At 42.6% G+C, this 12,533-nt stretch overlaps 1 protein-coding gene across 6 annotated transcripts in view; it reads right to left on the reverse strand.

Annotated features, from left to right (window-relative positions):
* CAMTA1 (calmodulin binding transcription activator 1) overlaps positions 1–12,533 on the reverse strand; it is a 2,488,613-nt gene that overhangs the window by 570,326 nt on the left and 1,905,754 nt on the right. For all 6 annotated transcript variants that reach the window (XM_069240215.1, XM_069240212.1, XM_069240214.1 and 3 more), the window contains one exon: positions 8,906–10,761. In XM_069240215.1, the coding sequence (XP_069096316.1) occupies positions 8,906–10,761 (1,856 nt within the window). The remainder of the gene's footprint in view (positions 1–8,905; positions 10,762–12,533) is intronic.

Consider the following 12,533-nt stretch of genomic DNA (forward strand, 5'->3'; position numbering starts at 1 on the left):
CAGACTAACTACAGGAGGTATGCAGCCTTTTGTGTGGAGCCAGGATATAGCTTATTTAAGTGGAATTAGGTCTGTGACAAGCACCTCTCTCGCATCTAGCCAGTGATGGCCCATCCAGATACACATAGGATGTAGTGTGTGGCTGTCTCAGAGGAATACACAAATGCCAGTGGTCAAATACACCCAGTCATATGACCCAAAGACAGGTTGCACGCACCAAATGGCTAAGGAAAGGAAAGTGACAACTTTCTAATAGTGGTATTTTCACTTTATAATTTAAAATTTGACTTCACCATAAGTTGGGATTTTTCATTGCAAGTCCAAAAACACCAAACGTGAACTGGCTACCTGCTCCCATTTGGAAATTACATCTTATTAAATGTAATAAAGTAACTCCAATATTGTTCTATAGGCGAGGTTGGTCTTACAGCATTAAAGAATGTATTTCATTTCAGGACATGTTAAGGTAAATAGTGCATGTCCAATTTTTTTAATACACTACACTCTGCACTCTGGGCTGTGCAGGGCCTACCCTAGAGGTGACTGACGTATTAAAAAGGAAGGGTTCACCCTCACAAAATGTTTATTTAGCCTAGTTGAAATAGCAGTTTAAAACTGAACACCTAAGCTACAATGGCAGACCTAAGACTTTTAAAGTGCTACATAAGTGGTCTTACATTGGGAGGCCAATATACACAATGTATGGAAGGAAATTATTAGAGGTGTTGAAGCAAAAAACATATTTTTCTAAAAGTGAGCATGAAACACACCTTTACAGAATGTATAAATTTAGTGAAGCGAGACATTGTTCGTGACTGACTACAGAAATACCGACCCACTTGCCTTTGAATTTTGAAAATCTACATTTAAATGTTTTGACCGACTACCAGCACAATAAAATGTCATAGGAAAACTACTTAAACATACTACATATACAAGCAATGGCATCAAAGCCATGTCTTGAAGGTTCATCATCACCTGAACCAAGAATGGATCACCATGCAATCAAAGCAAAGCAAACCGGAATGTCCTTCTGGCACACACATCTATGCCATTCATGGTCCACACTGATCTATAACAGTGTCTGATCAGCCACTTTCAACTTAATCAAAACAATACACTAATGTACCCACTGTTTGCTGCCCTTAATTTATAAAATAAATAATTTGCATAAATGGTTAATTTCTAGGTCTCGTCAGAATCAGTGCATGCGCTGTCGCTTGTGAGATTTTTTTTTACTAAAAGGAACTTAGCATCTGTCTATTGCTTATTGCTTACCATTTTTAGCTTCATCGTCACTCTTATTTGTTGCCTCCTAATAGGCAAGTACATGCGGTTTTATTTCCTCTTCTTCCGTTTTGAGTATGGACTAGGTACAATTTGGTTCATTGTGATGATTGTCTTTCCACTGCTTGTGCTGTGTTGTTTGGAGCACTATTCCTACTTCCCTTGTCATTGTTGTCTGTGAAGCTTCTTTCCCTTCACCCTCCAGTTGTCCGTGTTGTTTGTTGCCTCCACCTCTTACTCCCATTGGCTCTGTAATACGCAAGACCTATTGGCTTTGTCAATACTTGATACTGTTCAATGCTGGGGCTTCTGAATGCCAATGGAGCCAATGGAGTGTAGTCTTGATTCCACCTATTGTCTCTTTCTCCCAAAACCTTAAAGTCCCTGTACCTTTGTCTCACCCTTGCAGTTTCTTTTCCATCCCTCTTTCTCTGTTTATCGCTGTTTTCCAGCCTTTCTCTCCCTGCTTCGTTCTCCCCTTTTTTTAACCTTTCTCTCTTTTACTCTGGGTCAGAGCCGGATGATGAAAAATAGGGACCAGTCCTCAAAAATGAGTGCTGCACCTGCAGCCTGCGACCATCTGCACAAATTTAGGACTGTTTGCATGCCACTATTTCATGAATCGCTCTCCTGAAACATTACAAAACTAAATACAATGCAAATACAATAAATCACTGACTTCAATCAGGAAGAATCTTAGAATACCCAAGGCTGCTCAGATTCAGAAAGGGATACGTGACCGTACATATATTGGGCAGGTTCAACCATTTATCCCATTAGGTATTTCCTCAGGAAAAGGGATGCTGCCGACTGCCTCTGACATTCTCCAGCTCCCCAAGATACTTGCGGCCTCATTTACAAACTTTTGGCAATGGGCAGCATCGCAAGCCTTTTTACCCCGCGTCAAAGCAAAAGGGCAGGAAAGCGCCATATCTACAAGATATGGTGCATCCCTGTCGTTGTACCGCCCGCTAGAGCACAAATTGCTGGCCAGCGCAGGCACCCTTGCGCCATGTTGCAAGGGTGCCTGCGTTTCAAGGATGATGATTGTTTTTGTGCCGGAAGGGAGACCTTACTGCACAAAAACAATCACAAGATGCGTTTTTCTCCTTTTATGTGTTCTGCAGGATGCAGCACACATAGAAAGAGTAAAAAACGGGGAGAGAGAGGAGGAAGAGAGCTGGGCTGGTTTGAACATTTTTCCTGGAATTGCTTTTGGTTCCCAATCCATCCCTTGGTGCAATACCAACATATTTAACATATACAATTTAGTGTTGGTGAATGCTCTGAATATGGAATCGCGAAGGTCGAAAGGACAGAATGTTCTTACAACTATATCGAGGGACAAAATATCTTTAAGGTACCTAGATGCGGAGTTAGGTATTTAAAATATAAAGTACCTTTCGATGTTTTGGCCCTCGATCTAGTTGTAACGATGTTCTGTCCCGTTGATATTTTGGATTCGGCATTGCCTATTACAATAGTCTTCTTTGTGTGTACTGTGCCTACAGTGTATGATGACGGCATTCTGAGTTACTCTCAATATGGTGGCAGGGTGTTATCACATATTTTCACGGCCCTTAGAATCTGATTCCCTACTGTCGGAAATGTGTCGGATCATCATTCAAGTTGGCTTTCTTCTAATTGTCTTTAGTAATTGAACCTTTAAGGTAGCTGCAAAGGTGTTTGTTATGTACTATTTCGCAGCATTTGCACATTTAGCAAAGCGGTTTCAGTAGTTCCAATAATTGCTGCAATAGATTTTGGAAACGATAGTTGAGATTCATAGCTCATTGTGCTGTGTTCGGGTATCCATTCATTTGCACGGAAGTAACTTCCTGCAAGCAAACCCCTGGAGACCTCACATCATTCAGCTTTCGCCTGCCTCACTTCTCCAATGTACAACACTTTTTGCCTGGAAGCTCGGAGTCTGCCTTCATTTTCTTCATTTTTAGTGCCTTCCTTTGCAAAACCGTGCCTAATTACAATTATACATCATGTGTGCCATCTGCGTGCAGACACTACATAGGCCTCTTCGTGTATATTCTAAATGGTTTTACATACTGCATGGCATGTCTGAGCTGTTTCAACATAGTCTAATTTGCCTCACGGAAATTTTCCATTTGTCGCGTTTTTTCTTTTCGTATCTATTTTTTATTTAGAAAAACGTGACTAAAATGTCTTACTCCCTTTTATTGACCTCATTCTTGTCACGCGGTCGGCAATGCATTTTAAATTTCACTCAGATTCAAGAAATGTAAAGTTAATTTTCCTGAGTGTACATTTGATCACAGATCATGAGAAAACAGGGAAGACCTTGCAAGTCTGTGCTATCTGCAATGTTTGTTGATTTGGTCCATACGATGGACTTCTTTATTGCTGTATGGAGGCTAAGCCACCAACCACTCCTCCTACCACTCTTCCGTGCATAGCTAAATTCTACAATCAAGCAATCAGGAATTTGTAAAGCACACTACTCAACCATTAGGGTCTCAAGGCGCTGAGGAGGGGGTGGAGGGGGGGTGCTGCTACTGCTCAAACAGCCAGGTCTTGAGAAATTTCCTGAGGGTAAGCAGGTCTTTGGTCTGGCGCAGGCGGGTGGGAAGAGTGTTCCACCAAAACGGTGCAAGGTGCGAGAATGATCTACTGCCGGTTGTCATTCCGTAGACACGTGGGACGGTTGCTAGGGCGAGGTCAGCGGAGAGGAGGTGCTGGGCTGGGGTGTAGAAGGAGAGCCATCTGTTGAGGTATTCTGGTCCGGTGTTGTGCAGTGCTTTGTGAGCGTGGGTGAGGAGTTTGAAGGTGATTCTCTTGTTGACTGGGAGACAGTGCAGGTTTCTCAGGTGGTCTGTGATGTGGCAGTGGTGGGGGATGTCCAGGATGAGGCATGCGGAGGCGTTCTGGATGCGTTGCAGCCTCTTCTGGAGTTTGGCTGTGGTTCCTGCGTAGAGGGCATTGCCGAACACAGGTCTTCTGAATGATTTTGGTCAGGAGGAAAACGTGGTAGACAGAACAATGCATCATCAAACACAATTCAAGGCTAATGTCAACATATAACTAGTGTGCTGGTAAGGTATTTTAATGGGCTCATGCTTCTGCTGCAATAATCTGCGCACAAGGAGCAGGGAACGGGCAACATGCTTGAATCCCAGGAGGATTACTGAGAAATGTCACATTTTTTAAATGGATGAAATGAGTACAGATGAGTAGTTATGAGTGCTGCTGTGACACATCTCGAATTAATGGGGGAGGAGATGACACTGTTCAGTAAGGGTTTTTAAAGTCAGTGAAAAATGTGTGTGTAGGAATGAGCACGATAAAATATATCATCCTCTAGATGCAAGTGAAATGAGGATGATATTGATTAGTACAATACTAGAACACACTTGCTTTTAAAAAAATGCCTACCTCACAGACAGCAGACAAGTGTCTCTTCAAGAACTGTGTTGTTTTGATTGAACTCTGTGAGTTTCATAATTTTACTCATGTTCTAAATTGTTGTTTCTCCGGTGTAATACATCTACTCCAAATTCCTACATTCTCTTCAGGCACAGCTATTCACTAGAGAGCTATAAGATTAAACATAAAACTTAAATTAACATATTGGACTTTGCCCTTTTTGTAAGGTCAACCCCAGACATTTTGCCTTCACTCCTCCAAATTTGCTGATTTTGTTTTTTTGTTGGCCTTAGGACTCTAAAATACTCATGCTCTCTCCCTTACACATAGTAAAATTGGCTTATATGCAAGTGCTATATTTAACGTACTTATACATCCCTAGTTTACTAGCACTACATGTGCCCAGGCCCTGTAAATTAAATGCTGCTAGAAAGTCTGCAGCACTGATTGTGCCACCCACATCAGTAGCCCTCTAAACATGTCTAAGGTCTGCCATTGCAGCCTGTGTGCAGTTTTTCACACTGCAAAGTTGACCTCGCAAAATAAACTTTATGTCAGGTCTAAACGTTCTATTTTTAATGCATATGTCACTCTTATGGTAGGCACTAAACAGACAGGGCAGGGTGCAATGTATTTAAAAAGCAGGGTATGTACATTTAAGTTCTACATGTCCTGGCAGTAAACAAGTCTTAAATTTGTTTTTCACAACTGCAACGCTTATCTCTCCCATAGGATAACATTAGAGTTACCTTATTACATTTTATAAGTGTAACTTCCAAATGGTAACAAGTAATCAGTGCATGTTTGGTGTCTCTGGAATCACAATTTAAAATCTTAATTTATGGTGAAGTTGGATTTTAAATTGCAATTATGGAAATGCCACTTTTACAAAGTTGGCGTCTTCTAACCTTAGCTATTTGATGCCTATGGCTTGTCTCTGGGTCACATGACTGGGTGTAGCTGACAATTTGTGTATTCCTCCTAAACAGCCATACACAATGGGAAGCCTAGGTGTGACTGGATGGGCCATCATTGGTAAGATGGGAGGGACGACTTGGGCTCAGCCCCACTTACACTTGAATAAGATGTGTCCTGTCTCCACACAAAGAGCTCCATACTCCCTGGAATTAGTCTGAAACCAGGGCCAGAAAGGCAGTGCCCCTGTGTGCTTCAAAAGCATGCCTGTAGAAGCTTCTCCCCAGCTCAAAGGTGCAACTGGATCTAAATACTGGACCTCAGACACCAACTCTTCAGTACACCTCTGGACCCTGTGGATAATCTGCCCAGAAGAAGGGCTGCTGTACTGCTACAAGGACTGCCACTCCGCTGGACTGCTGCTCTAAAGGAACTGCTGCCTTGCTGTGCTGACATGCTGCCATTTTGCTGGGGGAAGGAGGACTCAACCTGCAAGTTCATCTACAACCCTGGACCTCAGAGTGACTCCAAAGACTAGTCTGCTGACCTCCTAATCTGAGCCTCAGGGACATAAAAGGCTCCCCAACATTCTACACCAGTCCCTGGACCCAGTTGTAGCAAGTTCCTGACCCCCAAGTAGTGCTTCTCTTGGAGTGGCTCACTGGTGCTAAAATCAAGATATTGGGCTGTTCCCAACCACGAATGGGCCAGTTTGCACCAAGTCCATGTCACTCTCACTGCAAGTCAGTGCAAAGATCTGTCAGGCCTACTCTTTGCACTGTAGTATCAACCACCCTCAGGGACTGCCACCGCGAAGCTCTAACAACGCCCGTCCGCAACTCCAATCATTCTTCAAAATTTGGTGACTGTCTGTTGCGACACTTGCCCTGCTCCTTGTGGCCCTCTTCAACATGAATGGGACTCCTGGCATGAACTTAAGAAGGTAAAACTTAAGCAGGCCTAACCAATGGACTGTGTCCAACCTGATCTTCAATGCAGTTGGCCGGAAAGTGTGACTTTGACCAGGTCCAGCATGATTAGATATCCTGAGTTGATACTTTGTTCATTTTGGTGCTTTTTTCATTGAATTCTTTAAAAATTACTATCTCTAGTTCTACCTATTGGATTCATGTCATTTTAGTCTTGTTTTATTTATTGAAGTTTACTTTACAGACTGCCTTAAAGTTAAGCTTGACTGCTCTGTGCCAAACTACCAGGAGGTTGAGCACAGGTTCATAGAGGTTTGCATGTGCCTTACCCTAACAAGGACTGTGGTTGCTGCTTGACCAGGGCTCACACCCCCGTCAACCAGTAATCCAATTTCTTATACGACCAAATATTTTGTACAACGCAATAATAAGGCAAACTTGCTTTAAACCATTCATGCTTTGGTAAAAAAATGCAACCATCATGTGCAAACACAAGGTTAGTTGAAAAGAGAGAGAAAATGTGTGTACTCTATTTTTATGGTAGCAAAAAAGTACCAATTTAATTGAATGCTAAATTATGTGGTATAAGGCCCGAGATGTCTATGACTTTCATCTGTTAATATTTCTCTTACCTACATTGCAATATGTGAAATTTTCTTCTCAGGTCATAAAAATGCAAGAAAAGAGTACAAAGCACAAATCTGTATTGTAGTATAAGTTGGATCTGCAAAAGAATGGCAATCGACAAATACCCTTGTCTTGTGTTTTATTCGCCCAACCTCTTAGGCCCATATTTATACTTTTTTTACACTGCATGTGCGTCATTTTTTTACGCAAAAGCGGCACAAACTTACAAAATACAATTGTATTTTGTAAGTTTGCCCCACTTTTGTGACAAACAATGACGTAAATATGGCGCAAAATAGTATAAATATGGGCCTTAGTATTTAATACTGGGGCCAAGAAGCTTACAAATGTACTCTTGTGAAGTGCAAGAGTAAACAGGCTCAATTCACAAAAAAGTGGTGCAGCTGTATTCATAAACATACACCTTTTCAGCGGTGTATGATGTGCGAGTTTTGGGAATTCACACTTAGCCAATACTACCCTATAAAGCTACAACATTGTCAGTTTTCCAGGTGTTTTACTGGGCCGTAACGTGACATCTGCTTTTCAGTGGAACTGTATGTCAGATGCAACTCTGCTTTGCCGATAGGCAGCATGCTAATTAAATACGTTTCTGTTTTTGTGTTTCGTGTTTTTTTCCTTCTCTGCAGGGAAAAACATTTGTACCATGGAGAAACTCCTTCTCTTATACCCTGATCAAGCTTGGTGCTGTTCTATTGCCTTTCACACCATGGAAGGGGAGTATAAGAATGCTGGCACGAGCCTCTGGTCATTTCCAAGATCAGTAAAATATATCAGAAAACAAATGCTGAACGATAATAAATTCATGTTTCTGTAGACATTCACAAACTCTAACAACGCATTGATCTTCCACTCCCCACCCCACTGTATGGATTTTACTAATGCATAACTGTCCACAGTTGTGGCATAAAATTACTAAATAGGAAAATAATTTAATCCAGACAGGATTTTATGCTTTTATGGAGCAACCTTCAGCCATAGATATAGGTTTACGACAGAAAATGGCTTTGTGAATAAGGCCTAATGTGTTTTAAATACAGAACTATAGACTTACATCCTATACCCCTCAGGCTCATTCCCTGTGGCTGCGGAACAGCACACATTACAATTTCATGCATGTCTATAGTTATGCATTATAGTACTCTAGGTCACAAACCTAAGACTTACATACAATTCCAGGAGGAACCCTGGAATTCTTAATGAACGCCAAACAAATGACTTGATATTTTTGAGAACTCCTTCTTGAATACATGTCTGACTTTTTTCCAAAAAGTTTTATGATCTAGGTCCTACGTGCTTCACTTTTGTTGTCTCATCTACAAAGACAAGAAGAATCTACACGGCCACTGGTTGCACCAGGCCGCTTGCAGTTGTCAACACTTGACAATTTGTAAGTCCCTCTTTTAATGTATTTTGTGCTTCTACTGTGAATTAAATGGACAGCCCTGTAAAGACTCCAGATTGAAAGCGCTTTTTACACCTAGGCAGATCATTCATTTCTGATTTCTTTTTTTTACTAGAGAAAAAGAACTGTCAATGTAATTGAGTGCTTAATAAAACGAACACTCAGACATGCAAATGGCTCGAACTCTGTGACTCTTATTTCAAAGCAGATGCATTTAAAAGTCTTTTCAAAGTACATTCACAAAACAATCTACACACCCCTTATTCTCAAAGCATTATGAGATAGTCTGCTAATTGCAAAAGCATGAAAGGGGTAATCTCACCTCTGGGTACGACCACTCCGGAGAGTAATCCGTCACCATGAACAGGCGGCCACTCTGCTGTAACATCCCCAGTGCCCCCTGAGCGGCAGCGGAAACGACCTCGGCCACGTGCATGTAGGCCATGGTGGTGACTCCATTTTCTGTGTTGCTGAGCTGCATGTTGACTTGCTGGGGGCTGCAGCAAGGTATGCACATCTCAGCCTGGCTGTATGCTGCCCTGCTGCCATCATCTGTGTGAGGCAGCCCGCCGTTGTCACCTGCCACCAACTGGTGTCCATAGATTGCATTGCCGCCATTTTCGACGGATATGAAATCATTAATAAGGTCAGAAAATTGGTTGCTGAAGGAGATGTCAAAATGATCTAAGTTCAGCTCCATGTTGGAGTTGTTGTTTATGTTAGGGTGAGCGACAGGATAGAGCCCCTGCACCATGTTCCCTTGGAGTATGGGGAGGCCGTTCCCATTCCTAATAACACCATTGTTTTCATGCTGCATATAGTGTTCCGTACTGCAGGCTTGAAGCTCGCCAGGTTTCATTAAGTTGTCGTTCCCTTCGGCTTGTTGAGATGTCTCCATTGTAACTTCATTCTCCGCAGCCATGGCTTGGAAGTTTGCTTGGAACTGCATTAGCTGCAGTGAAGAGGTTGCCTCTATTCTAACTTGGTCCACTGTGCCATTACAGTTGGAGGTTGTTTGGGGCGTAACCTCCGTTTTTACGTTGGGCATTCCTAACGTGTTTACGTACGAGTTGTTTGCATCATTCAGATTGTTGTGTGAGGGTTGTTCCAGAGGGATAGGCTTGCTGGCATCCTGAAGGAAGAAGCTAGGGGAAGGTGTTTGGTGGACATGGGGACTCTGTACTGTGTGATTGTAGCTGGTTGAATAGTCTTTGTTGGAGTCAATTGCACTGAAATCCATTTGCTCTAAGGTGGTGCTCGGACTGAGACCCCCTCCTGAGGGAAGCAAACTGGAGCCTGCTGTTAGGCTGAGTGAATTAGATGTGGAGGTGTTAGAGAAGCTTTCTTTAGACAACTGCTGGTCAAAAGATGTGTCCTCAGTTTTGATCTCTTTAGCTAGGGCAGCGCTGAAGTTGAAGCTACGGTCCGTGCTCGATGAGCGCCTTATGTTGGCGTTACTGCTGTCCCCTTTAAGTCCCCCACCACCATACGTCTGCCCCTGCTTGGGATTGTTGAGGAAACAGTCTGGGTCAAAGTTCATGGTGGCTTCTGACATCTTTCTGTTGTTATCAAGTGTTGTGGAAAGTACTAGTTCTTCAGCAACGTTGGTGGACAACATAGACAAGCTCTCTGAATTGCCTGATGCAGGGAAAGCGAACTTGTGTCCATCAGAGCTCACAGCAAGCACCAGTCCTTGGGCAGCTGCATCAGAGGATAAGAGGTGTTGATTAGGGCCGGCAGTGGGGGACATAGTATAGACTGCTTCGTTGGTCACTTCGGACATGAATACAGCTGCACTTTGCGATAGGCCCCCCATCACAGACGCAACAGCCATGCTTGAGACACCTGTGAACACTGGGCTGTCCGCCATGTCAGGGTCACTATTTAAGCCACTGCTGATGGACACAGGAGAATTCTGGGTGGTGTCAGGTACCTCCACCTGATTGGTGGACGATACCTCAGTACTGTTTTGATGGAGCAACACTGGTTTTGCCACTTTACCGTTCCTTTTCTCCCGACTGGAAGCTTTGCAGTGACTGTGCTCGTGCTTGCCTTCAGAGACATCGTTGTTTTGCACTTCGGAGTGCACGCTGTACCCACCTGACCTTGCCTCGACCTTTGGCGAGATGATGCGATGCTTGGCACTGTTGCACTTGTGATGTACGCTGCTCCCTGCCCCTGTGACAATCAACAGCAAATAAGTGGATTAATTGAAGGAGAAATACAACAAATAATTTTAATTGTGCTCTCCCCTGACTTGTGCGGTCCTATAAAATGCACTTTGTTCTCTTTCTAATTATCTCGTCTAATCATAACGGTTTTCTTAGGTCATTAAGGAAGGAGTGAATTAGAGGGAGAGAGATAAAACTTTCATTCCCATAAGAAATATGTGTCTTATGAAACCAGTTGAATCTAATTCACTTGTTGACAGTCAAAATATCTCTCAAAAGAATTTGCAGGTCAATAATTAACACGAGAGAATGGAAAATAGCCTGTGGGTCAAGGGTCAAAGTCAGTGATTCTTGAGGGTGTTTGATGAAACCGATGCCTTCTATCTAGCAGACACAACAAAGTGATTTTACTTGTTTCCAGAAGGCTGGAGAATTAAGTAGCCTCTGACCCATGATTCTTCCCAATTGTTTTATTTGTGTACAATCTCCAGAGTTGGCAGTGCATTTTCTGTCAAGAATTATAGACAAATGCTTGATTCTAATTGATTCATTTTACCAAGAAAGAAACAGGCAGCTTTATTAATGCATAATCACTTAGCAGAAAGGGAAAGCTTATCTCCCTCCCCTCTATACCGCTAATGGGTCCAATTACAATTGGCTTTGCCCAGTTATTGGGAATCATAAAGTGCAGGCACTTTTTCATTGATTCTATCACATAATTAAGGCAATGACGTGGTAAAAAAAAACTAAAGTTGAATTATTTCTTTGACCTGCTCTGCTGTGGGCAGAGGTAGATGGCAGAACTTTGATTGTCCTGGACTGGCATTAGCCAGAGTATGTGAAGCAGAACTATACCAACCACACTTTCTCTATCGACAACCATGAGTGGAACAAGTGTCCTCTAACTTGCCAATCTAATGTCCCTGTTGGTAAGGGACACCTTTACCAACAGGGACATCAGATTGGCAGGTTAGAGGACACTCGCTCCACTTAAGGTTCTCAAAGAGAAAGTGTGGTTGGTATAGTTCTGCTTCACATTCAATTATATTGTTCACAATTTTAGGAAAATACGTTATCGAATCCTTCCACATCTCGTATGGCTGACATCCTCTAATTCCCTGCTATCATTAAGATACCCAATTTCTCTACTCTTGTAGCTATAAATGGCTTACCAGCAGTGGCAACATGCACACCATGAATTCATGGTCAGGGCACTGAAGTGTAAGGTCACCCTAGACCACATAAATGTTTTTGCACCCGCAGTTTTGAGTCCCTCTTGTGTATTTCCACATGACATTAAATAACGTTGAGTATGAGAGCAAGAACATCTCACATTGAACAATCAATGTTAATCTGGGTTTATTATTAAAGGAATGTACCTGAGTTGATTGTTTGAAAATGGTCTTATATGTTGAAATATGTCTCTTTGGTATCTTTTTAGATCAATTAATTTTCTGTGACCTCAGGACTATTTTTCAAGGTTATGCTACGAGAGCTTTAGCTTTCTGTGGTTAATTTTGCTCCGGAGATGTTGTTATAAAATTGTATGAGAGGTTTTACTGGGTCCTACCGGTTGCTATTTGGCTAAGAGGGATCCCCAATTGTCCTTTCCGACCCTTTTAAGCTTGTTATGCAGAAGACAGCCCAGGTTACCCTGGAATGGGATTTAGGTTGGTCAGCAGCATAACAAAACTTGAGGGGGCCCACCTGCAAACTACATTGGAGGCCCCCCTGCAGACTCAGTCAGCAGGTCTCAGGCCAGAGTACTGTGCTCAGGGA

Source organism: Pleurodeles waltl, chromosome 6 (assembly GCF_031143425.1).
Source record: "Pleurodeles waltl isolate 20211129_DDA chromosome 6, aPleWal1.hap1.20221129, whole genome shotgun sequence".
Classification (NCBI taxonomy): domain Eukaryota; kingdom Metazoa; phylum Chordata; class Amphibia; order Caudata; family Salamandridae; genus Pleurodeles; species Pleurodeles waltl.